The sequence below is a fragment of the Spermophilus citellus genome (genome assembly GCF_964194105.1).
Source record: "Spermophilus citellus genome assembly, chromosome: 3".
Taxonomy (NCBI): domain Eukaryota; kingdom Metazoa; phylum Chordata; class Mammalia; order Rodentia; family Sciuridae; genus Spermophilus; species Spermophilus citellus.
In genome coordinates, this window is record NC_138184.1 from 2,504,158 (window position 1) to 2,530,183 (window position 26,026).

A 26,026-nucleotide genomic window follows, 5' to 3' on the forward strand; every position below is an offset into this window, starting at 1 on the left:
TTCTTCCTGTAACTTGCATATGGGTCTGAAGGTATTCCCACAAGCAAGCCCCAAGGTTTTTTACATTTGAAATAGGCCTTAATGGTGTTCATTATTCATTAGCCTCCAGGTGTGGGAGAACCACTGTCGCAGATGTAAGGATAGCCAAACTGGAGCTCTGGATATCAGCTGTTATGGATTTGAATCAAATCACCTTCTTTTTGGTCTGTAGAAATCGCTTTAGTTAATCTCTCTGGAATCCAAATTGGCTGCTGTTCTCCTGTGGAAACACACAAACAGAACCCCGACTCCAGACAATCACTGGGTCAGACCTTACCATTGTCCTGTTAGAATATCCTCCCAAAGTACCTTGGGCTTATGTACAATTTTTGGACACATGTGCCTTTCTGCAGCAACAAGCCCTGATGAATCCAAATTTAAAAAGTTTAGAGTAAAAAGGGTTATTTTAAGTTTATCTTTGGGGGATATATACCCCTTCCCAATTCCGTCTTTTTGCTTTAATAAATACATTTTAATAGTTTGATGAGCTCTTTCAACTATGCCTTGTCACTGTGGATTGTATGGGATTCCTGTTATAAGAGTAATGCCAAATGATGAGCAAAATTGTTTAAAAGAGGTAGAAGTATAACCAGGGCCATTATCTGTTTTTAACTGTTTTGGAACGCCCACAGTGGCAAAATTTTGTAAGCAACGAGCTATAATATCTTTAGTTTTTTTCTCCGGCATGAAGGGAGCCCATCAAAAATCTGGAAGAAGTATCAACTGTAACATGCAAATATTTTAATTTTCCAAATTCTGGCAAGTGTGTGACGCCCATCTGCCAAATATGGTTAGGTATCAGTCCTCTAGGATTGACTCCAAGATTAACTTGTGGTAAAAAGGTCACACAATTTTGACATTGTTTTATTATTTGTCTAGCTTGTTCCTCAGTTATTTTAAAACGCTTTTGTAAAGTATTAGCATTGACATGGAACTTTTTATGAAAATTTATAGCTTCTTCTATTGTGGAGAAAATATGTATGTCATGTATAGTTTTATCTGCTAATTCATTGCCCAAACTAAGGGCTCCAGGCAATCCTGTATGTGCCCTGATATGTCCTATAAAGAATGGATCTTTTCTGTCCCAGATTAGACTTTGTATAGTGGAAAACAGTAGAAGAAGGTGAAATCCTACCAGCATCTTCAAGGGATACTATAGCATTAACTATATACTGACTATCGAAAAAATAAATTAAATACAGAATCTTTTGAACATCACAAAAGCTTGTAATACTGCATTAAGCTCTACCTTTTGAGCTGATTGTTTGGGTACTATAAATGTAAAAGTTTGATCAGGTGTAACTATTGCTGCTGTACCATTATTTGACCCATCAGTGAATGTATTTGGAGCATTCATGATAGGGGTTTTTCTTGTCATTTTTCAAAGAATTACAGGATGCAATGACCAAAAAGACAACAAAGGATTAGATGGTAAGTGGTTATCAAATGAAACATTAGATTTGCACATGATTATTGCCCAAGTATTTAACTCATTAGCTAACTCATCAATTTGATCCATAGTATATGGAGTAATAATTTTATTGGGAGAAATCCCAAACACTCCCTTTGCTGCTTTTATTCCTTTGAGTATTAATTGTCCTACAGCCTCAGGATACCTAGTAAGAATAGTGTTAGGAGAATAAGATAAATGTATCCACAATAATGGACCTTCTTGCCAAAATACTCCTGTAGGAATATTTTTTGTTGGTATTACAATAAATAATAAAGGCAAACTTATATCAATTCTACCCAAATGCATATTTTCCATATATGTTTCAATGAGTTTTAATGCCTTTCTTGCTTCAGGCGTTAATATGCGGGCAAAAGGCCAGGCGCCATCCCAACTCGGCTGTGGCTCTCAACAGACAGGTGTGCGCCACTGCGCCCAGATGACTTGGCAAGATTCTTGTATAAACCGGACTCTACAAGGAAGGAAGGGAATCCTGAGGCTGGCGAGTCAGATACAGGACCCATAGGAGTGTGGGTCACGCTTTGGCCAAAGAAGTCTTCCCCCGGGGTGTCAAGGGATGAGCACATGTAGGGCAAATGGCAGTAGACATTTATACATCTAAAGATATGTGAGCAGAGACCTAGGGAGGTGACACAGGGAGGCACGTGGTTGTCTGTGGGAACAGCACTCCAGGCAGAGGGTGCAGCCCATGCAAAGGCCCTGGGGCAGAACAAAGCAGGGAGCAGGGAGCCTGTAGAGTGTAGTTGGAGCAGAAGGAAGCAGGGGAAAGAGGGAGGAGAGGAGGCAGCAAGGAGAGGGGGCAGTTCTCCCAAGGCCAGTGAGCTGCAGAGGGGACACTGAGGGAGGTGGAACCACTGAGGGCTGTGGGCAGAGGAGGAAGGGACCAGATTCTGGTGCTCACAGGTGCCCTCTGGTGGCTGCTGCAAGAGGACAAGGGGGGTGTAGGCAGTAACCAGGCGGCCCATCCCCCAGCTCAGGAGCCCCTCAGAGCAACAGGAACCCGAGTGTGGGCGCCACCCACCTGGTCTCTGCATGGCCTTGGGGACCCAGGGGACTCTGGGGGCCTGGGGAACAGAAGCCAATACTTGTCCCTCGTGCTGGCCGTGGCTAGCATTGGAACGCCCATGGCACCTCGGGCTCACTCCTCGGCTCGCCAAGGTGAAATCCCAGACCCTGACCCGTCACCGTCCCCATTTTCCAGATGAGCAGACTCAGATAAAGAGAGGCCAAGTGCGCTGGGGAGGCGCCGCAGCTGCCAGGGCAAAGTCCCCGACTGTGAGGCTGGGGACACTCACGACACCAGGACTGGAAGGCTGACTGTCCCACTGGGCTGGAGGTGCCCGCAGGGCTGCCCCCCTCGGGGACTTTGGGCTGTCCTCAGGTCCCAGAGCCCCCAGGTCCCTTGTCCTGTGGTCCCTGCCAGTGACCCCGGCTTCCATAGCCACGTCCCTCTCTGGTCCTTCTGCCTCCCTCTTCCATCTTTTTGTTTTCTTTCTTTGGGTGGGGGCTGAACCCAGGGCCGTGCATGCGAGGCAAGTGCTCTACCAGTGAGCTACGGCCCCAGCCTCCCCTTTTTTTCCTTAAATAGGTGTTTTTTTAGTTGTAGGTGGACACGACGCCTTTATTTATTAACTTCGTGTGGTGCTGAGGATGGAGCCCAGGGCCCACACGTGCTGGGCCAGCGCTCTGCCTGAGCCACTGCCCCAGGCCCCTCTTCCATCTTTTAAGGACCTTCCTAAGGGGCCCATGTGGATGATGCAGGTTGGTCTCTCTTCCCTAGGTCCCGAGTACAAGCCCACCAGCAAAGCCCCTTTGGCTTTTACGGTAAGGAGGGTCCCCACAGGCTCAGTGGGTCAGGATGTGGCCTCACCAGGGCCATCATTCTGCCTACCATGAGAGTGCTGTGGCACACACCTGTAATCCCAGGGTCTCTGGAGGCTGAGGCAGGAGGACTGCAAGTTTGAGGCCAGCCTTAGAAACTTAGCAAGGCCCTGGACAATTTAGTTAAACTCTGTCTCAAAATTAAAATATAAGCCCACCAGCTTATTAATATTAAAAATAAAAGGGCCCCTGGATTCAATCCCCAGTCCCAGAGAAAGGGTGTGGGGGGGTAGAGACAGAGAGAGAGACACACACACACACACACACATAGAGGGTACAGCCTGAGCAAAGGTCCTAAGTCAGCAGGGTTTGACTCCACTGGAGAAATTAAGTAGATCACGATGATGCTGGGGACGCAGCTCAGAGGTAGCGTGCTTGCCTCACATGTGTGGGTCCCATCCCCAGCACTGCAAAAGTTAAAAACAGAAAAAACAGGCAGCCCAGGATGGACAGAACCAAAGGGAGCAGCCAGGACTGTGAGGCCCAGCCGCAGGGGAGCTGGGGATGAAGGGGTATCAGTTAGGAATGTCTTGGGTTCCAGAGAACATTGGAGCCCAGGGCGATGACACGCCTGGGATCCCAGTGACCGAGGAGGCGGAGGCAGAGGCAGGAGGATGGCAAGTTCCGGGCCGGCTTGGGCAACTTAGCGAGACCCTGTCTAAAAAACAAATAAAAAGGGCTGAGGATGTGGCTCAGTGGTGGAGCATTCGTCAACTTGTGTGAGGCCCTGGGTTCCATTTCAAGTACTGAAAAAAGGAAAAATGTTTTTTCTTTTAAACAGTGTGTCATTTTCTAGGGCGGCTCTATACTGTCCTGTAACATGGCTGATTCCTACTCCCTCCCCGCTCCTTACTGGTTGGGGTCCTGGGGATGGAACCCGGGGCCTCTTGCATGCTGACCTCGTGCTCTAAAGAAAACTCCTTTATCATCCCGGCTGCTGCAGTCTACAGAAATGCTGTGTGGAGGGCAAATGCTAACAAGGGCTCAGTCCCTTCCCTTGGAAAGCCTGCTTCCAGAGGTCACTGTGGGTACCCTAGGCACCTGCCAGGAGTCCAGAGGCCTGGATTTTTACCCTTTTCTCCTCCTGCTTTTATAATCATCACTACAGATGTGTGGGTTTTCATCCATGTGATGTGTCTGAGCAGTTGCAGTTATTTAATTATTCTTTGAACACTATTTTTTCACTTAAGATCATAATTTCATTGAGTCTAAATGTCCTACCCTGTAGGCACATCATTACCATAATTTTACCTGTAAGAAAAAAAGAGTTGGTTTTCCGTATATGTGGGTTCCAACCACCACAAATCAAAAAAAAAAAAAAATTTTTTTTCCATCTGGGACTGGGATTGTGCAGTTCAGTGGGAGACCAACTCCTGAGCAAGAATTTGGGTTCAACTTCCAGTGCTACAAATAAATAAGTAAATAAATAAGTAATCTGAATCTGTGATAAACACATACAGACTTGTTTCTTGTCGTTATTCCCTACACCATACAGCAGAAGAACTACTTACCTAGCATTACATGTACCTTGTATTAGGGCGGGGTGGTGGCACAGACCTATAATGACGGAGGCTCCAGAGGAGGCTCTCAAGTCAAAGCCAGCCTCAGCAACCCAGCAGGCCCTGAGCACCCTAGAGGGACCAAGTTTCTAAATAAAAAAATAAAAAGGGGCTGAGGATGTGGGTCAATGGTGAAGCACCCCTAGGTTCAATCCCAAAACCTACAAACAGAACATGTGTCAGACATTATAAGCCACCTCAAGACAATTTAAAGTAGCCAGGAGTGCTGTAGGTGAAACTCAGTGGTAAAGAACTCACCTCGCATTCAGGAGGCCTTGGGCTCCGTCCTCAGAACCACAACATAAGCAAATCAATAAATAAGATACCATATGTGATAAAATTCCTTAGAACTTTCCCGCTTGAGCCAGATGTGCTGGCACAGGCCTGCCCTCCCGGCCTCTGGGAGGTGGAGGCAGGAGGATGGCAAGTTTGAGGCCAGCCTCAGCAACTCAGATGAGACCCTATTTTAAAAAACAGTAATAAAAATAGGGTGGGGATGTAGCTCAGTGGTAAAGTGCCCTTGAGTTCAATACCAGAAACCAAAATATAAAAAAAGTACTGTCCCCCTTGGATGACACAGGGGCACCTTGAGCCCAGTCTGCTCCTGGGCCGACCACAGGACACTGACATCTACTTCCGGAGGCCGTGACTGGGACAAGTTGTGCCACTTCTGGCGAATCTTAGAAGTGTTTCACCCTCAGACAGTCAACTCCAGAACCCGCCGGCATCGGCCAGGCACCGGCACCGCGGGGCCCCCGGTGGGGGGCTCCTTGCTGCGTCGCGCGGCTAGGCAGAGCCAATCGCTGGTTCGCTTCCCTTGGGGGGTTCCAGGGATTGAACCCACTCGACCCTGAGCCACAGCCCAGCCCTCTTCATTTTGAGGCGGGGTCCGGTTAAGCTGCTCCGGAGGCCTGGAGCTTAGGGTCGTCCCGCCGCCCCACCCTCCCCAGGACCGGGGTGACAGGCGAGCGCCAACTTCCTGCTTCTGACACAACAAAGTTCGTGCTGCGCTTCTGTGGGCTCTGGGGAGCACGGAGAGTTCGGGGCGGGAAGGTCCCGGTCAGTGCGACTCCCAGGTTGAAGGCGGGTGTGGGCGCAGGGTTAGAGGTGGAGGGACGGTCGCCGCACGGGAGTGGCGACGAGCCCGAGAGCCGGGGAGGTCCCGCCTTTCCCAGCCGGGGGCCGGCCGGGGTGCGGAACAGCGCCCCACGTGCACTCAGGACCCGGATGTGGGCCGCGTGCGACCCGCGGGGCTCGCACCGCGCTGCGCGGCTCCCCCCTGCACGCACCGGCGACCCTGCGGTTGAGCAACCGTCCCCTCCTCCAACGGCGCCGCCCGCCGACCTGGCGTGCACCTGGCGGCCGGCGCGCGCAGGGAATCCTGATACCTGGCGGTATTGTCGTCGCCACCACCGCCCACTCGCTCTTTCCCTTCTTTGACGTGACCCCGCCCCCACCTGCGCGGGGCTCGTGCTCCTTTAAGAAGCCAGACGCCGCCAGGAGTGGGCGTGGTCGCCGCGAGCGAAACGGGGGAAGTGGGGGAAGGTTCGACGTCGGGCGGGTCTGATTGGCTCCAGGCTCGGGCGGCGGCCGCGCGCGCGTGCGCACTACACTGCGGCGCGCGCCCTGGGGAGGAGCGCGCGCCGGTGCTAATTGGCCGGGGAGGCGGCCCCGCCCGCGAGTGGCGGGCGGTCACGTGACGCGACGGCTGGGGGCTCCCGGCGCGGGGGACGCTGGTGGCCAAGATGGCGGCAGAGCTGGTGGAGGCCAAAGTGAGTGAGTGGCGGCGGCGCTGGCCGGGCTGTGCGGGCGGCGGGGCGGGGGCTGGGCGGCGGGCCGAGGTCTGCGCCTTCCGCTCGGGGCCGCGCGGCGCGGCCCGCCCAAGGCTGCCCTTCCGGGCCCCGTCGGCCCCGGGCGCAGAGTGCGGGCGGGGGGCGGGGAGGCCGGGGGCGGGGCCCCCTGCCCGGGCCGCGGTGTTCCCGCCGGTCGGTCCGCCGCTGGAGGCAGGATCGGGTCGGCCGACCCCACCGGCGAGGGTCCCGGCGTCCCTGCGCACCGGGAAGGCCGCGCCTCCCCGCTGCAGGCTCAGTCCCCGCGGACAGCGGGGCGGGTGGGCACCCCGCGCCCCGAGCAGGGCTCCGGGCTCTTCGGCTGTGGGTAGTTTCTGTCTGCTCGCACCGAGAGCTTGTAAACGGGTCTCATCTCCCCGGCGTGCAGACCAGCCTGGGGTCGGTGACTCCCTGCTCATAGTGTCCCCCCACCTCCGAAGTGGTGTTCTGTCACCCCTGTCAGCACAGGGTGGCTGAGCCACGGTCCGAAACCAGCCCACACCGCATAAGTCCTCGCGGCGCAGACGCCGCGAGTTCGGTTTGGAACCTCAGCCTCGGTGTGAGCCCCAGAGCCCCGCCCCCTCCTGACACCTGGGGGACACTGGGCCCACCCTTTGCCCTCCCCATCGAGTAGAGCGCTGACCCCGTTCTTGCTCAGAGGTCTTCCGAAGTCCTCTTCAGCCTTGGATCTTGAGCTCTGCCTTCTGACTGACTCTTGGGAGCGCACCTCTCCTTCGGGGAGCGCACATTTCCGCACTCCAGAACCAGGTGCTGTCCTAGAGGTAATCTTAAGACTCCCCTCTCCAGTAAGTCCGCTTGTTAGACCAGACTCCCTCTTCCTTGCTCAGGCCCAGAGTCCTTATGTCCTTGCTCTGACTTCCCTTTTTTGCTTGTTCTCTTATATTCATCTTTGGAGGGTCTCCAACTGGTTCCAGGATAGATCTCTTTAGGCTCTCACTCTGTGCCCCATTCTCTGGTCTAGGTTCAATGTTCTGTAACTGCTTTTTCCTTCTCCTAGCTTGGGACCTCATTTAACATCTCCATCACTGGGACCCAGGTGGGGGGCCAGCATCCTTGTGTCTGATCCTTCTTGCTTCAGAATTGTGTCCAAGACCACTGCTCCTTGGGAGCTGGGGATACCAGCCTTTGGTCTTCCCTCCCTCTGGTCAGTGCACCTGTCAGTGCATTTTCCTCCTCACTCCTCCCTTTCCTTGCTTCCATCCTTCTCTGCCCACTGGGAGCCAAAAGGCAACCCTCAGGCTCTGTGATAATAGGGTATACCGCCCCCCCAGAGTACTCCCCCAGACCCATACCATACACACTTCCTCTCTAGGGTTTTGGGAAGTAGAGATCTGCCCTGAAGATGAGGAGGTCTGAACTCTGGACCCCACCGCACTTTGGCGGAGGGGCTGGGGCTGCATTTTTACATCTTCCAGGGCCTTGAAATACAATATGATGAACTCTGCTTGATCCTCTGGTGGCTGGGCCTCCCCATTCCAATTAAGCCAAGGTTACCCTTCTTTTAAGTTCTCTAAGCCCTGAGCCTCTGTTGAGGGGAGTTTGGGGCTGCAGCATAACTTCCCAGGCCCTAGGCACCTCTGTCTCTTGCTACTATCTCAAATACCTTAAATGTCATCGAAAAGCATCCTTTTTTCAGGAGCTTTCTCTAGCTCATCGTGTGAATGGCTGGAGATTTTGTTGTTTGGTGTGCATAAGGGCTGCTCCAAGGGGAGGATGTGGGGACTTATTGGTAAATAAGTCTAAGCCTTCACTTGAGGCCCCAAAGAAGGCTTGAGGGTGGGGTCTGCAGTGTTGGTACACTGTGCGTTTTCATGGAGGGGGCCTTACCCCCACACACACACCCAAGGCTCAGAGGAGCCCATGCTGCAGAGGCCAGGTGCCACTGCTTTGTCTTGGCTGATGTGTCCCCATGTGGTTCCTAAACAAGTGGAGAGTTGAAACTGTGCTGGCTCTCAGGGCCTGGCACTGTTTATAAACACAGTTCTGACAGGCAGGCGGATCCGGATGAAGCTGGGCAGGAAGTGATCTTGGACTGTTCCAGGCTTCTTCCTGAATATTTGTCTTCCCTGGCTCCCTCTACAGCCCCCCTCCTCAGTGTCAAGGGCAGGTTTCTTGGTGGCAGCAGCTGCGGAGAAATTCGAGTCGAGAGCATATGGCAGGAGAGGGGTGTGCTGGATGCTCACTGGGCTTGGGATGTCCAGCTTGATTGGAGAGGCTGGACCTTGGTGGACAGGGGCTCCAGTGGATAATGTCAGCAGGGCTGTGGGCTTTTGGCTGATCACCAGGGTCAGCGCTCACCTGTCAGCACCTCCCCTCCTTTCTAAGGGCTTGGGTCTCTTTCAGGAGACACATTTTGTCTGGGAGTCTTTTTCTTACTGCACAAGGTAGGAAGTCGGTCCCAAGGTAGGGGGCCAGCAGGCTTCTGCTTACAGGGCTGTGTCAACCTCCTGCCTCACTCTTAAGTGGCCAAAGACTGGCTGCAGAGGCCTGTGACACCCAGGCCACTCTGTGAACACGTGGTGGGGCTCTGGAAGCTCCTACTTCTGCTGTCCCAGGCAGGTGTCTGTGGCTGCGGGCTCCTGTGGGCACGAGGCCCCGTGTGCCAGCCTCCCAACCAGTCTTGTTGCTCATGCTGTTTGCCTTCCCCGGAGGTTTTCCTTCCACCACATCTTATCTATCCCAGGCTGATTTAAGGGCTCAGCAGGTGATCCCTGGCCCATCCCTTGAGGACACTTGGCTTACATCCCTCTCAGGGAGTCCTCACCGCCTTTGGTGGCCGGCTCTTGAGAAAGAGTACCCCAAGAGCCAGCAGGTCAGACACTGGGACCTGTAGAGCTCTGTTTGATTTAGCCAGAGAGACCTGGACAGGAAGTCAGTGCCGGATCCTGCCAGTCCCCCTTCCTGACTGTGGCACCAGGCATGAGACTGTGTGGCTACTGGGCCCCTCAGTAGCCTTCAGCCAGGGCCCGTGACTGTGGACATGTATGGCCGTCATGACTGGGAGCTCCTGACCTGGAGCAGGTGGAGACCAGGATCTGCTTAGCACCCTGCTGGGCCCAGAGTGCCCCCCCATGGGACAACTTGGCCCAGTGCCCACAACACCCAGAGGAGTCCCTGCCTCATCAGTACCTAGCTGTTTCAGTGCCAGTGGGGAGGAGGCATCAGAGAGGAGCCATCCCCAGCCTCAGTGAGGCCTTGATCCCCATGCCACCCCTGAGGGCACTCCTGCTCCCCTGGCAGGGCTGTTCTAAGGCTCAGAGCGAAGCGTGAGGGGTGTGCGGTTGTCCTGCAGGTGACAGCAGTAAGTAGCTGTGGCTGCGTTCTTCCACGCCAGGCAGCGTGTTTGTGGCTGAGGCCAGGTGCTTTGTGTGGGTTGCCTCACCTGGCCCCTCCCAGGGTCCCCACTAGGTGCAGATTGTTATCTTGGCCCATGAAGAAGAGAGTGGAGACTCAGGAGAGGTTGTCAGTGTTTGCTGGCCAGGAGCTGGCAGGGGCCGTTTCCCACGGCAGGATGAGATCCCAGTTCCTGTCTGGGGCGCTTTCAGACTTGAAGAGGGCGCCTGAACTAGACTGTGGGGGTGGGGAGCCGGTGCTCTGCCACAGTGGTGCCGCCTAGGAGTTTGGGGGGGCGGTGGGGGAGGGTGAGCTGGCAGCCCACAGAAGCTGCCAGTCCTGGGGGGGTGTAACTTTGCAGCAGTCCTGGTTTCCAGCCCCCACCGCATGACGCCCCTGATGTCGCCAGCTCTGGCCTCTGAGAGCATGTGTGTGGTTGCTCTTCTTCAGAACATGGTGATGAGTTTCCGAGTCTCCGACCTCCAGATGCTGCTGGGATTCGTGGGCCGCAGCAAGAGCGGGCTGAAGCACGAGCTCGTCACCAGGGCCCTGCAGCTGGTGCAGTTCGACTGCAGCCCCGAGCTGTTCAAGAAGATCAAAGAGCTGTACGAGACACGCTACGCCAAGAAGAGCGCAGAGCCAGGCCCGCAGCCCCACCGGCCCCTGGACCCGCTGACCATGCACTCGGCCTACGACCGGGCCAGCACAGTGCCCAGGACTCCCCTGTCGGGCCCCAACATTGACTACCCTGTTCTCTATGGGAAGTACTTAAACGGACTCGGACGTTTGCCCACCAAGACCCTCAAACCAGAAGTCCGCCTGGTGAAGCTGCCCTTCTTTAACATGCTGGACGAGCTGCTGAAGCCCACCGAGCTAGGTGAGTGGCGCCTCCCGACTCAGCACCCTCCAGCCACACAGCCCGCCTCACACATGACTGTGGCGTGGCAAGTGGGGAGGGACTTGGGGCTTTCCTTCCCAGGCAGCGAGGGGACTGCCTCTGACTGTTGTTGTCACGTAACAGATTGCCCTCAAGCCTAGCACTTAAATGACAGATGTCAATCAGCTGTCAGTCCCTGGAAGCACAGCCTGAGCCTGTTGTCAGGAGCTTCCGGTGCCAGGGCTGCCTCATCTGAAGGCGTGGCCAGGGCTGAGGGAGCCGCTTCCTCAAGTGGTCGCCCACAGGCCTGGGTCCCTTGCCATGGTGCCCTGTGGCCCCTGAGTGGGCTGCCTGGGTGTCCTCCAAGCACGGTGGCTTGCTTGTCCTAGAGCTTGTGTTCTCAGGGAGAGAGGAGAAATGGAAGGAGATCCAGGACACTCATGTGTAAAGGCAAGGCTGAGCTAGAAACCACGGCGGTGCGTCTCTGTGTGTGTGTCAGTCAGACAGACAGACAGATACTGGGTCTTGTGGTGTTGCTTAGGCTGGCCTTGAACTTGTGAGCTCAAGTGATCTTGCTGCCTTAGGTTCCCAGGTAGCTGGGCCTGCAGGTGCGCGTCTGCACGCCTGACTGCCACACTCTGCTTGATAACTGATCTCCGACGGGCCACACCTTCACTCTGGCCATGCTCTGTTGCTCACATGGATGCTTCTGGTACAGCGTGGCAGGGCGCCACGCCAGACCGTGGCTGGCTTCATGTGCCGAGTCTTTGTGGAAAAGGGGCTGAAGAGCTGTGTCTGACCTGCTCCCTTCCTCCAAAGGCTCTTGTCTCAGGCACCAGCCTCAGGACTAGTCTTTGACAGCCCCTTGGGCCAAGGTGAGGCTAGGCTTCCACATACTTCTCTGAGGCTGGACAGTCAGGTGGAGGAGACCGGCAGGGCTCCAAGGTCCTCTTGTTTATTCACTCCCCATCATTGACATCAGGATCTTACCGTACCTAGCTATAGACAGGCCCGTGACCTTACTGCCTCATCTGAAGGCTTGGCCAGGGCTGGTCAGGATGGCGTAGGCACGCCCTGGGCCCTCCCGGAAGCCTCATACACACAGGCCAAACATGGGTGTTGACCCTGGGCTCAGCCAGTCGCTGGCCTGGGCTCAGGGCTGAGGAGGCCTGGACAGCCCCAGGCTCATGGGCGGGCAGAGCATCCAGCCTCCCAGGCCCCCCAATGGGGAGGGGAGTATAAGGGGCCTTTGCTGGACCCCTGTCCAGGCACTCAGACTTTACCAGGCTCCTGAGCATGCCGGGAGACCCCCACCCTTTGTCTCTCCCACCTGCCTCCATTTCCCGTCCAGTTTGTTAGTTCCTAAAAGTAATGGAGAATGATGGGTGGGGTCCCAGTGCAGTGCCAGGCGCAGGGCATGCAGCTAGAAAGAACGCAGGCATTCTTTCTAGCACCCCACTTAGGGTTGCAGGGTCCCTATCCTGTGGCCTGCTCTAAGGGCCCTACTGCCACCTCCGCCCTTTCCAGTCAGCCCTTATGTCCTCCCAGAGTCTATACTTGCCTGTTGCAGGTGGGCAGCAGAGGCCACGCCTCCTGGCTTCCTGGCTGCAGCTCAGAACCCCTCTTCATCCACCTTGCTGACCCAGCATCCTGCCTGGCCAGCAGTGAGGACCAGGGGCCCCTGTCAGGCATGCACATTTCAGCTCTAGCCAGACCCCTCTCCTGCTCTGGAGCTTGGAGCCAGGACGGGGTGCAGGCCGCATCTCCCTCCCACTGACCACCCTTAGACCTCCTGTCCTGGTGGGACTGGGTGGGAGGGACTCTGGTCCCTGATGGGGTTTCAGGAAGTGAAGGGAGGAAGGGCAGCCTTGACCTCAGCAGTCCACTGAGGCCGCATGCTCCGGCAGAGTCTTTTGGGAAGTAGGTTGGCCCAGGAGCACCTGTCCAGAGTCACGGGTGCATTGGGGACCAGTGTCCTCCAAGTTTGTGCTGCTGGCCCCTGGCCAAGCCCACTCTGGGTGCTGGCAGCCATCTCCCTGGGGTTCTGGGAGAGCTGGACGGTTCTGAAGGTCAAAGTGGCGTCTTGAACTCCAGAGGTCTCCAGAATGACTTGAGCAACAGGGAGGCTGGGTGCCCCAGCCTGGGTGCTGAGGGGACGGGCTGGAGGGGACTTTGAACCTGAGGTATCCAGCCTCATCTCCTGCTGGCTTGTGGGCTTGCTTCCTGCAGGCTCTCGCCCCACAATGCATTGCTGTGCCCCTGTCCCCCCAGATCTGGTCACCTGATCTCCGGGAGAGCCCCCTCCCCTGTCTCCACCAGGAGCATTCTGCTCTTGCTCAGAACAAAGAGGCCGACCCCGCCCTGCCTTCCTCCCCAGAGCCCCCTGTGTGCTCCAGTCGGGGGCAGCCTCTCCCAGCAGAGCGCGCTGCCTCCCCGGGACCCCATGCCCTGTGCACGTAGGTGCCATGGCGGAGTCTGGATCCAAGGCAGTGCTCCCTCAGTTCCAGAACCCACGGTTCTGTGTCCCAGCCTCCAACCTTCCATGATTTGCCCGCTTCTAGAGGCCTAGCTCTGCCAGCTTCTCTTTCCTCCTTGTCCCGGCCACGACCCACTAACCAAAACAAGACCCACACGCCCAAGTGGACTCCCCCAGTAGAGCTGCCGCTGGCTCTGGGCTGTAGGCTGCACCCGGCGGATGGGAGCCATAAATCACCTCGAGTGGAATGCTGGGTGGGGGAGGGGTGGGCGCTGGCGCAGACCAGGAGCTGGGAGGGCTGGGAGGCAGATGGGCGGCTCCATGGGGTGTGGGACTGGTGCCTCCAAAGGTCAGGAGACTTGTCCAAGGTCACACAGAGCCCGGCTCCATCCTCCCTTGTCCTGACCTCATTCCCAGCAGGTTGGACTTTGCACTGCCTCCTGGGAGGTCAGGTTTGGAACCCTGCCCTCGGCAAGGGGAGCCTGGGCAGAAGGCCATTGATGACCTCAGCAGAGAAGGGCCAGGCAGTACCAGGGGCCCAGACCCTCCTCCCAGAGCGTGCCCAAGAGGCGCCCTCATGAGACCAGGGCAGAGGAGGGAAATTCACTGCCACCAGAGCTGCTGGCTCCTGGCGTCCTGAGGCAGCACTGCAGCCCACCACGGGGGGGGTGAGTGGCCCCTGGGTTGTCCCCAGGGTCAGTGTCAGTGATGGCTAGGGGCTCTGGTCTGGTGCTGCTGTGTTGTGTGCAGGGCAGAAGTGAGCCCCTTTTCTGGGCTCTTAAGCCCTTTGGCCAGCACTGCCCTGATGCCAGACACAGTGCTGGTATCTCCTTGCCCCGGTGCCACCCAGCAGGCACTAGAGGGGACTGGGGGGTGGGCTGGGGGCTGTTGTGGGGGAGCTGGCAGGAGGGCTTCCTGGAAGAGGTGGTATTCCAGCCTAGACCTCAGGCCGAGGAATTGGCCAGGCATAGAGGGGGGCAGGGCGCGGACTCCAGGCAGAGGACCAAGGAGAGCAGGGGCCTGGCGTCTAGAGGGCTCCCTCACAGGACTGAGTGCAGGCCATTGTGGCCCGAGGGTGGGGTGCCCCAGGAGGAGGGACAGTTTCCTGAACCCCCAGGGATGGTGGGCTGGGGAGGAGTGGAGGCTGGCGGGTCTGGGGGCTGCAGACCTTGTGGGGCCCGGTGCACTCTTCTGGGTCTCCTGTCTGTCTGGGCTTTGTTTATTTTTGTTTTTACTTTTTGCTGCTGTTCTGGAGGTTGAATACCAGGGCACTTTCCCCTGAGCTACTTCCCCATTCTTTACGATTTTATTTTGGGTTTTGAGACAGGACAGGGTCTTGGCGAGTTGCTAAAGCCTTGCTAACCTGCCGGGGCTGTCCTCAAGCCCGCGATGTCCTGCCCCCCCTCCTGAGTCGCTGGCCTTGTAGTGTGTGCCACCATGCCCGGCTGGTCTCTCTTTTTTTAAGGAGGGGTAATGAAGGCTTGAACTTCGGGGCACTCAACCACTGAGCCACATCCCCTGTTTTGGATTTTATTTAGAAACAGGGTCTCCCCACGTTGCTTGTTAGTGCCTTGCCATTGCTGAGGCTGCCTTTGAACTCTGGATCCTCCTGCCTTAGCCTCCCAAACTGTGGGGATTACAGGCAAGGGTCACCACACCAGGCTGGTCTCATGTAATTTTTTTAGTTGTAGGTGGATGCAATACCTTTATGGTATTTATTTATTTTTATATGGTGCTGAGAATTCTACCCAGTGCTTCACACATGCTAGGCAAGTGCTCTACTACTGAGCCACAATCCCAGCCCATGGTCTCATTTTTTTTTTTTTTTAAGAGAGAGAATTTTAATATTTACTTATTTATTTATTTATTTATTTTAGTGAGAGAGAGAGAGAGAATTTTTAATATTTATTTTTTAGTTCTCGGCGGACACAACATCTTTGTTGGTATGTGGTGCTGAGGATCGAACCCGGGCCGCACGCATGCCAGGCGAGCGCGCTGCCGCTTGAGCCACATCCCCAGCCCCTAATATTTATTTTTTAGTTTTCGGCGGACACAACATCTTTGTATGTGGTGCTGAGGATCAAACCCGGGCCGCACGCATGCCAGGCGAGCGCGCTACCTCTTGAGTCACATCTCCAGCCCATGGTCTCATTTTTCAACATTTTTTCTTCTTTTTTTAATGGTACTGAACTTAACCCAGGGTACTTAACCACTGAGCCACATTCCGAGCCCTTTTTATTTTTTGTTTTGAGTCGGGGTCTTACTAAATTGCTGAGGCTCATCTTGAACTTGTGATCCTCTTGCCTCGGCCTCCTGAGTTGCCCGGATTATAGGCCAGTGCCACCATGCTCTGCTTAATGTCTTTTTTTTTTTTTTTTTTAACTGTACTGGTGATTGAACTCAGGGGCAGTTTACCACTGAGCTTCATCCCCAGCACTTTTTTTTTTTTTTTTTTTTAGAAAGTGAGAGAGGAGAGAGAGAGAGAATTTTTTTAATATTTATTTTTTAGTTATCAGCGGACACAACATCTTTGTATGTGGTGCTGAGGATCGAACCCGGGCCGCACGCATGCCAGGCGAGCACGCTACCACTTGAGCCACATCCCCAGCCCTTTTTTTTTTTTTTTTTAGTTGTAGATGAATACAATACGTTTATGAATTTAAATATTTATTTTTATGTGGCGCTAAGAATGGAACCTAGGGCTGGGGGGGCGGCTAGAGCAGGCTGGGGCCACAGGCAGGGCACTGCACAGGCAAAGAAGCAGAGCTGAGCAGCATCCAGGGCCACGTGCTGGAGCTGGCTGCCGGTTACCTAGCAGCCCCAGCACCAGGCTGGGTGTGGAAGCCAGGGTTCAGGGTTGGAACCCCCAGGCCCTAGTGGGGGTTAGATGCAGCCCCCGCCCTGGCGCTGTCCAGCCTGGCCACAGTGCTGGGCTGAGGCTCTGGTGCTGCCCACCGACAGACCCTGTCCTGGTTTTGCCTGGGGTGCTGTCCAGGACCTGCTTGGCACTCTGGGGTCTCTGGCGAGGCGAGCGTCCTGCTGGGCAGGGCCGAGAGTAGCGGGCAGTGTGGAGGCCCACGGAGAGGTCTGGTGGGAGCCGAGGAGCCTGTGTGTGTGCAGCGGGTGGGCGCCTCAGCCTGGGAGCGGGGCCTCGGGGAGGGAGACGCCTGTCTGATTGGGTGTTTGATCGTAGGCTGCCTCCCTCAGCTTGTGTGATGCTGCACGTACTCACTGCAGAGTCCAGGCCCCGCAAGGGATCTGCCCGCTGTAATCCAGCCGCCCGAGAGGCCCCGGTGTGGGCTCTGCCGCCCCGCTCTCCCTGAGCATCTGCCGGGCATTAAACATTCATCAGAGCAGGCTCCAGGCCCTGCGCCTGCCACCAGGCGCCTGATGGCTGTGGGATCCTGGGTCCAGCTGGTCCAGGGTCCCTGCACCTCCCTCCGCTCCGGGGCCATGAGGGGCGGGCTGTGTGTGACCCTCGGGCTGAGCACCTGCTAGTCGCTGCCCTGCTCGTGCCCTCTGGCTCCTTGGAGTCCGGGGAACCAGTGCTTTCTGGTTCCTCGGAGTCCTGCCTTGATTAGGTGCACGTGTGTGACGCCCCCCCCCACACACACCCGCGTCGCCTGTGGACCTCATGCCAATGTGGGCCTACAAGGGAGAGCAGGAGGTCTGTGGGGAGGTCGGTCAGTTCCCAGGAGGTCAAGGTTGTGAAGAAAAGCCAGGCGTGGCGGCTGCAGGTTTTTAATGAGGGGCTCAGGGAAGCATTTTATTCCGAGGCGATTGTGCAAGGGAAGACAGAGGGCCGTGGAGGTAGTTGTGGGAGGAATGTTCCAGAAGAGAGACCAGTAAGTGCAAAGGCCCTGAGGCAGGATGTCTTTAGCTGATGGGGTCCTGAGGAGGAGACTGGGTGGCTGGGCCGGTGGTCCGTGCGGACAGGGGCCTCCTGGAGTGGTTTGGGCCTGAGGAATGATGGGGAGTGGCAGTGGGAACAGGGTAGGTGGGGGGTTGAGTGGCTGGGAGCTCCCCATCTGCAGCTCTTTGTGAGAGTTCAGGGTTCTGATCGGAGTCAGGGCAGACAGCCCGAGGGCCAGGCCTCTGGGTGCCTGCGGTGTTTGGGAAGAGCCTCCGGGACTGGCCAAGGGAGGGGTATGTAGCAGGATGGGGAGGAGGGGGCTTGGCCCTGGACGCCAGGCAGTGTGTCCTTGCTTCTGACCAGTGTGGCCGAGGCACACGGTTTTAGAGGAGACACCAGCCTTTCTGGACAGGGCTGTGACAGCCCAGGTGACAACTCACCTCTGCCGGCTGCTGGGAGCAGCATCAGGACCTGGGCCAGCGGTTCAGTGGAAGAGGTGTGCAGGGCCGACCCCCGGCCCTGAGCCAGCACACTGCCTGCCTGGCCTCACCTAGAAGTGGACGCCCCTCAGGGAAGGGCGGGTGCTGTGTCTTTGGTGACTGGGCTCACAGGCCTGTCTCACTACTTGAAGCCGCCTGCTGGGGGCCTGCCCTCCACTCCTGCTTTCCGGGAGCAGCTGCAGGGTGGAACGGGTGGGGGTGGCATTTTGATCTCCTGCCTGGTCTTCAGGGCCTAGCTCAGGTGTCACCTTGTGAGGCCTCCCCTCCTGCCTCCAGAATAATTGCCCCCCAGGCCCCTGGGCAGATCCAGGCTTGTCTGCAGGTGGCCTGTGTGCACCCCCTTCACAGTTAGGTGGCACTCATCCAGAGACCTGCTAGGCCCTCAGCGAGCAGTCGGGATTGGCTTGCAGCATCATGGCTGTCACCACAGTCACCTTTGGGCCCTAAACACAGACCCAGTAGTGGTGGGCACCCCAAGAAGTGGACCTGTGAGGAGGCGCAGGCCTCCTGACTCTGGGCCCGAGTTGCTCTTAGGTGGAACGGGTGTCCTGTCCCGTGTCATCTAGCCTCATGATCTGGGTTTCAGAAAGTTCTAGGCAGGGTTGGCAGGCCAGAGCCAGTCCCAGCGCAGCCTGAGCGCCCCAGTGCTGGCTCGCTGTGGCTGGGATCCTCGGGCTGGGCCTGCAGCTCTGCCTCCCTGCAGAAGGTCTCCGTGGAGCTGTGTTCGGTTTCTGCCCCAGGCCAGGAGCCTCTCCACCGTGTGTCTGAGGTGGCGCGGTGCCTGCTGAGCAGAGGCTGCTGGTCTGTTGCTGATGGTGAGAGCCTTGGTCGACGCCACTGTTTTCACCGCTCAATCTGGCGAAAGTCGAGCTTTTGGCTTTGATATCTTTCCTGTTTGGTTTTCATTTTTTCTCGAGTATTTTCTTCCTTCCAGGGACTTTGGCTTTGACTTGCCCTTCTTCTTCCAGCTGCTCCTGGAGGAAGCCTGCATCTTTCATCTTACATCTTCTCTGGGCCAGGACCTGTGGCTTGTGCCCGCCATCCAGCTCCTTGGGAGGCTGGGGCTGGAGGATGGCAAGTTCAAGGCCAGCCTGGGAATCTTAGTGAGACTCTGTCTCAAAACATAAAAAGGACGGGGGGGGGGGGGTATGACTTAGTGGCGGAGCCCTAGTTCCGTCCCCAGCCCCACAAAATAGAAACTGAAATCCTCTTCCTCTCCGGGAACTGCTTTGGCTGCGCCTGCAAGTGCTGCTCTGTGTGTCTCTCACTGCCCCGTGGCCTTAGCCACAGTGCAGCGTGAAGGACAGCTGTGCCCCCGGCGTGGCGCCACCTCTCAGGACCTTCCTGTCCTTGGCCCTGGGAGGTTCTCATGATCTCTAGCGAGGCCCCACATGTGGTCCCACTGTGACCAGCCGCTGTGGTCTTTACAGTCCTGTGGTCCCTGAGTTGGGGCCAGTTTCTGAAAGCATGCAGGGAGCCAGGCCAGGGCCCAGCTGGGTTGTCCTCCCCTCCTCCTGCAAGGGGACAAGATCAAGTTTCCCACACCAGGGGCCCTGGGCAGTCTTGCCACGTTCACAGGACCCCACTGGCTCTGGCTTCCCACTTCCTGTTTCCTGGTCTGGAGAGGGGCTCAGAGACGTGGCTGCATGTGGGCAGACGTGGCCCTGACCCCACTTGTCTTCAGTCCCACAGAACAGCGAGAAGCTGCAGGAGAGCCCGTGCATCTTCGCCCTGACGCCCCGGCAGGTGGAGCTGATCCGCAACTCCAGGTGCCCGCCCATCTGCCTGCAGGGCCACCGCGGCGCCCGAGAGCCACAGCCCTCACGTCCAGGGCCACGTGCTCAGTGTTGGCACGTACCCTTCAGCTCCAACATGGACTCCTTGTCCCCCTTCACAAGGGACCCAAGATGCTGTGGGCGGGGCTGGGTGGTTCTGTGGGTGTTGTCCTGGGCTGCCAGGTGCTGAACAGCACCCCTGGCTCCATCACTCGGCCAGGAGCTCCCCAGTTGTGACACCACGTGTCCCCGGACGTCCCCTCCTATCCCCTGGAGTCAGGGTCAGCCCAGATGAGGCACCTGAGCTATAACAGGTGGAGCAGAGGCCCCGAGAGCTCTCTGAAGTCTTTGCACGTCCAGCTAAGACACAAGCCCCGCCGGGGAGCCCTTGTCAGATGGCGTGTGTGCCCGGCTCTGCTGGGTGCTCCTTGCCCTCCACCCAGAGGGGTTCCCAGGAGCACCCCATCCGTCTTCCAGAGACCAGCAGACACTCAGGCAGAGCATGTGTGTGTCCCCTATGAGGCACTGGGTTCCATTCCCAGCACCACAAGCAAAGACAGGAGAGGTCACTTGGCCAGCCCCTCTGGGGGCCTGTGCAGGGCCAGGGTCACAACCCACGTCTGAGTCCCTGCCTGCTTATGGGTCCAAGGTCCCCCAGCCCCTCATCCTTGCTCTTGAAACTGGTCATGGTTTTTGTCTAGTGCAGTGGCCACAGAGGCTGGGTGGCCTGGCAGAGGTTGGGGACCCACTGAGCCTCCTCTTCCTGGGGTGTGAGCCTCACTGCCACAGCACCCCCCCCACCCCCCGCTCAGGCCCCTGCTGCACGCAGCCCCATGCAGAGCTTGCCCCGGGCACGCGCCCCTCGCCTGGGACGACTCGTCTTCCCAGTGTGGGCCAGGGTGGCTGGTGTCCTCCGGGGAGCCCCTTGGCTAGTGACGTTGGCGAGGGTGCCGCTGGCTCCCCGGCAAGACGTGGTCCAGCTGGCGGGCGGGGGGCATGCTGGCCCCTCCCCCACTGACCTCCTCTCTCCTTGGTCCGCTCCGTACAGGGAGCTGCAGCCCGGAGTCAAGGCCGTGCAGGTGGTCCTGAGGTACGTCTGCAAACGGGCCACGGCCACCAGCCCTGGCCATGGCCCTCCCACCCTCACCCCGCTGCCATGTCCTCATCACGCACTGCACCCCAGGCCCTGCACCGCTGGCCCCTTGTCCCACCCTCTGACCCCTGTCGTCGTGTGGGGACCAGCAGTGGCTCCCAGCCCCCAGAACAGCTGTCCCCGTTGTTGCTGCAGGATCTGCTACTCGGATGCCAGCTGCCCGCAGGAGGACCAGTACCCGCCCAACATCGCCGTGAAGGTCAACCACAGCTACTGCTCGGTCCCGGTGAGCCGAGGCCCTGCTCGGCGGGGGGGGGGGGGGGGGGGCAGGGGGGACACCGCTGGCCCAAGTGCCCTGAGCAGCCGTCCTCTTGCAGGGCTACTACCCTTCCAACAAGCCCGGAGTGGAGCCCAAGAGGCCCTGCCGCCCCATCAACCTCACCCACCTCATGTACCTGTCCTCAGCCACCAACCGCATCACCGTCACCTGGGGGAACTACGGCAAGGTGAGCGGGCCTCCCCTACCCAACCTGGCCTCCCCCTGGCCTGGCCCTGCTGGGCTGACCCCTGCCCTCTCCCCAGAGCTACTCGGTGGCCCTGTACCTGGTGCGGCAGCTGACCTCGGCGGAGCTGCTGCAGAGGTTGAGGACCATCGGGGTCAAGCACCCGGAGCTGTGCAAGGCGCTGGGTGAGTGGTGGTGGGGGCCAGCGGCCGCCCTGGTACCAGGGACCCTCCTTCCTGGGCGTGAGGGGTGGCCTCGACAGTGTGTGAGCCCAGGCTTAGCAAGTCAGCTTGGGGGCTGTGGCACCAGGGAGGCCGGGAGGCCTCTGCACCATGCTGCAGGGGGGAGCAGGCTGCGGCCCACAGGGGCCGAGGACTTGGGGCCCTGTTCCCAGGGCCTGTGCCCCCAGCGAGCCCTCAGGCTGCCATGGGTGGCTCTGGCCTGACATTCAGGCAAGGTGGGATCATAGCTGGCTGAGGGTGACTCGCAGGGGACGAGGCTGCTGTTTCCTCCTTCCTGTGCTCACGACGCGTGCTGCTGTTAAGTAATGAAACCTGGAGCACCTGAGAGACGCTGGGTGCCCTGGCGGGGAGGAGCAGTGTGGGCATTCTTCACAAGAACAGGCCCAAGCCATCCTGGGGAGGCCTCTCCGTGGGCCTGCCTTGCGGGGCGGGGCTGGGCTGTGCTGTCCTGTCCTTGGAGGGGCAGTTGGGTGGGGCCCAACCACCTGGCCTTGCATTCTGGTGCCCGCTGGAGACGCACCACAGGTCCCTGGGCTTGCTCAGCCCCTTCCACTAACCCAGTCTCGCAGGTGGGAGGGCAGGGCCCTGCCCAGCCCAGATGGACCCTGGGCTCCACCCCAGCTCTCCACATCCCGTGGCCTCCAGCCTCACTATGTGGAAGCCTCCTTCAGATACTCTTCCCAGCCCAGCCTGCGTCCCCACCAGGGAAGCGTCTTCTAGGAGTGAGCGCGTCCTGTGGGCTGTGACCCAGGCTGCCCGTCCCTCCCCTCTGACACTGTCCTCTGTCCCCTCCATGTAGTCAAGGAGAAGCTGCGCCTGGATCCTGACAGCGAGATCGCCACCACGGGTGTGCGGGTCTCCCTCATCTGCCCGGTGAGTGGCTGGCAGGTCCCCACACTGCTCCCTCCCAGAGCCGCGTGGCCCCGGGCATCCTCCATCCCCCCAAGTGGCGCTGGTGCAGCTGGTGTGGGAGCGAAGGCGGGCAGGGCCTGGCTGGGGTCCCCTTGGTATCCTGCGAGCCTGCTCACCCGCCCCCCCCCGCCCCCCCCCCGCAGCTGGTGAAGATGCGGCTCTCAGTGCCCTGCCGGGCGGAGACCTGCGCACACCTGCAGTGCTTCGATGCCGTCTTCTACCTGCAGATGAATGAGAAGAAGCCCACCTGGCTGTGTCCAGTGTGTGACAAGCCAGCTCCCTACGACCAGCTCATCATCGACGGGTAAGTCCTGGAGCCCAGGAGCAGCCAGGTGCCATGCTGGGCAGCCCCTCGTCTCCCTGGGCCCAGCTGTGGGAAGCGTGAAGCCAATGCCGTGGGCAGGGAAGGACGGCTTGGCCCCATGCGAGCAGGTGCTGGAGACTGTGGTGTGGCCTGGGCTCTTGCCCATGAGGTGGGCACCTGCTGGGCCAGCACTGAGCCTGCGGGAGTTGGAGGCCCTTTGCAGACAGCACCCTGCCCCTGCACCCACAGCTGCTGGTCACGCCCTGCCCTCCTGGTGGCACTGGCCAAGGACGGGCCTTTCTTCTGGGTGGGAAGCTTGCCTAGGTCTCAAGGTTCCACACACTGCGCTCAGTTGTCCCTGGCACCTGAGGTGGCTCCTGCCACCTCCCCCACCCCACCTCCCGGTCGCCAGAGACTCTGTGGCCAGCAGTGGTCATGGGGTGGACTCCCTTTTAAAGCACCTGCCCTGCCTCTGACTCTCGTGCTGCCTGTTGCTCTGCGGTGCTGGGGGAGCCCAGGGCCTCACATGCTTGGCAGGCGTCCACCCATGAGCCCCACCCCAGGATGCCCCTCCACTGAACGGATGAGGACACTGAGCCTCAGGGGGGACTGCCCCCACCCAGACCCTACCACTAACTTGTAGGAGGTTGGCCCAGAGTGACTTGAATCCAGGTCTCACTGGTTCTGAGCCTGAGCCCTTCTTGGAAGGGCTGAGCTGCTACCGGCCTCCAAGTGGAGTGAGGAGGCCCCTGGGACCAGGCACGTGGGCTGGACCTGAATGGCCGCTCTGTTCCCAGCCTGGCAGCTGTGCAGCCCGGCACCCGCCTCCCCCAGGCCCGGAGCCGGTGGTTCAGCTCAGAGCAGCAGTGGCCCCCGGCTGCAGAGGCCAACGGGCTGGGCAGGTGCTGTCCCCTGGTCCCGGCCACCTCAGTCCTGGTGTCGCAGGGCAGCCGGGAGGTTCCTGCAGGGGTTCACCTAGTGTCTCCTGTGGCTTTGCCCGTCTGCCCTGGACCTGCCCTCAGGAGCCCTCTGCTGGCAGCTGCTTCTGCAGGAGAGCAGGAGAGGCCTTGGGGACCCGGGTGAGGGTGGCAGTGGGGGCCAGCCAGGATGAAAGTGGCCCACTGGCCTTTGCAAGGGTGGCCCTGAGTGGGACAAGGCTTCTCCCTTGTGGTTGGGGGCACGGTGGCCAGCGTGCCCTGTGCAGACTTACCCGTGACACGGTGCCCCCTCTGATGGGGAGACATGCCTCGTGGCCAGTAGGTGCTGGGGGCAGAACTGGAACCAGAGCCAGCTGCCCAGTCTTGTGACCTCAGGCTCTTGTCCTTGCCACGGCCTCTGTTTCCCTTCTGTGGATGGCGGGAAGTTCCCATGCAGAGGGACCCCGTGTACAGTGCACGCCCTACAGGAACTGCAGTGTGGGAGCGAGGTGGCCCCGTTGTCCCCCGAGCTTCTAAGGGCCTGGAGCCATGTGCACCCTCCCGAGCCTCAGTGTCCTGTCTGCCTGGAGAGCAGGCCACAAGAGGCTCGGGGTTCCTACGCTGGCCTCCACTCTGCTCGTCCTCGTGCGGTCACCTCTCGGCCGTTTCCCCGTCTGTGAAATGGGGCGTCGTGCAGTAGAGGTGGGGGTTGACGGGCCAGTGGCCCGTGGTGCCCAGCCCCAGAGTAGTGCTCTGATATGAGGCCCCCTGGCCACCCTCCAGGGTGACTGGGGACAGCCTCCTGTCTGCACCCTTGGCTGCCAGGCCAGCTGCCTGCCGGCCTCCTGGGGCCACACGTCCAGGCCTGTGCAGAAGACCCTCCAGTCCTCCACCCTCGAGCCCTTGGGTCCGGTGGGTACAGTCTAGAAACCAGCTCTGCAGAGATGGGTGGGGAGTTGGCGAGCCCGTGGAGGTCAGGAGGCCGGGGTTGAGGCCTAGCCCGGCATCAGCCCACCCCCTCGCCCAGGCTCCTCTCCAAGATCCTGAGCGAGTGTGAGGACGCCGATGAGATCGAGTACCTGGTGGACGGCTCCTGGTGCCCGATCCGCACCGAGAAGGAGCGGAGCTGCAGCCCCCAGGGCCCCATCCTGGTGCTCGGTGAGTCCCGTGCCCAGCGCCTGTCCTGCGTGGCTGTGGGTGCGGCTGGCCCTGTGCGTGATGGCCGTGGCCCCCTGCTGTGCCTGTCGCAGCCTCCTGAGTGCCCACGTCCCCGTTGCCCACAGGAACCTCAGATGCCAGCGGGCTCCTGCCCACCCCCAGTGTCAACGGCGGCAGCGGTGGCACCCTGGGCAGCGCGAGCAGCGGGGCAGCCTCCGTGGGCAGCGTGGAGAATGGCAAGCCCGGGACCGACGTGGTGGACCTCACATTGGACAGCTCGTCGTCCTCGGAGGAGGAGGACGAAGAGGAGGACGAGGATGAGGACGAGGAGGGACCCCGGCCCAAGCGCCGCTGCCCCTTCCAGAAGGGCCTGGTTCCGGCCTGCTGACCGCCGGCCACATGACCTGAAATTTCCCTGGTGCTGACCACGCGGAGGGCGGGCGGCCGGGCGCAGAGGAGCAGCGATTCCTTCTCTTTTCATTGTCCGTTTGTCCTCTCCGCCCTCCCTGGCTCCTGGCACCTGCACCTCTGGACTCTCCTCTCGGGGATTAAAAAAAAGTAAAATGACAAAAAAAAAAAAAAAAAAAAAAAAAAAAACGAGAAAAAGAAAAACGAAACCGACAAAAAGATGAACTCTTCCAACAAGGCCGCCCTGCACAGCCCGCTGCGGCCACCAGGCCCGGGGAGGACAGGGGCTGTGTGGGAGGGACCCAGGAACCTGGCCGCGACCATTCCAGCTGGGGCCTGGCCGTGGGGGTGGCGGCCCGGCGACCACCGCAACTGAGCGACATGCATCTGTCCCCTTGCTTTGCTCTCCGTGATGCGTCCTCCCTGGAGACCCTCGCGGCGCCCACAGCGCTGGGTTCCGAAGCCATGGGTGGGGCGGGCGGGTCGCCGCAGGTGGGTTGTTTTTGAAAGTGCAATAACTTGGTATCTTGAAGACCCCGCGGTGGCGGTGACCAGCGCCCCCCGGGAGGCGGCCCCGGTGCGGCACCGTGTGGCGTGGGGGGGTCAGTTTCTAGCCAGCTACCTCGGTAACTCCAATTCAGGTTAACTTCCCTACGGAACAGCACAGATGTCCACCGCCAGCCCCGCCGCGCCCCGGGCAGGGAGGCCGTGGCGTCCGAGGGTGGCAGGTCTCTTGATTTGGGTTGGTTCCCCTCCCGCCAGGCTCCTGGGCTCCCACAGGCCCGGGCTCACTCGCCCACCCCGGAGCCGAGGCAGCGCCAGATGGCTCCCCCTGCGCTGGGGGCCCTTCCTGCTGCCCTGGTCAGGAGGCAGGG

General features: G+C 58.9%; 1 protein-coding gene and 1 long non-coding RNA gene across 4 annotated transcripts; one reads left to right on the top strand and one right to left on the bottom strand.

Moving 5' to 3' along the window:
- On the bottom strand, positions 1-6,513 carry LOC308644566. Its single transcript, XR_014021034.1, has 2 exons — positions 5,209-6,513; positions 1-259 (listed from the first exon to the last, which is right to left on the bottom strand). It is a non-coding gene; the product is annotated as an uncharacterized lncRNA (long non-coding RNA).
- A 56-nt stretch (positions 6,514-6,569) lies between these two features.
- Positions 6,570-25,360, top strand: PIAS4 (protein inhibitor of activated STAT 4; the record flags this gene model as incomplete). 3 transcript variants are annotated; one of them, XM_081285895.1, is made up of 11 exons in its annotated part: positions 6,570-6,722; positions 10,584-11,010; positions 19,524-19,608; positions 20,663-20,704; positions 20,903-20,993; positions 21,085-21,213; positions 21,290-21,395; positions 22,252-22,325; positions 22,508-22,668; positions 24,613-24,743; positions 24,869-25,360. In XM_081285895.1, the coding sequence occupies 11 exons, from the start codon at positions 6,696-6,698 to the stop codon at positions 25,129-25,131; spliced, it is 1,536 nt and encodes a 511-aa protein (XP_081142021.1). In that variant the 3' UTR covers positions 25,132-25,360. The 3 variants fall into 3 exon arrangements, with proteins under 3 accessions (XP_081142021.1, XP_081142022.1, XP_081142020.1); XM_081285896.1 differs by having other exon boundaries at positions 6,597-6,722; positions 10,620-11,010; XM_081285894.1 differs by lacking the exon at positions 6,570-6,722 and having other exon boundaries at positions 10,521-11,010.
- Positions 25,361-26,026: the final 666 nt, after the last annotated feature.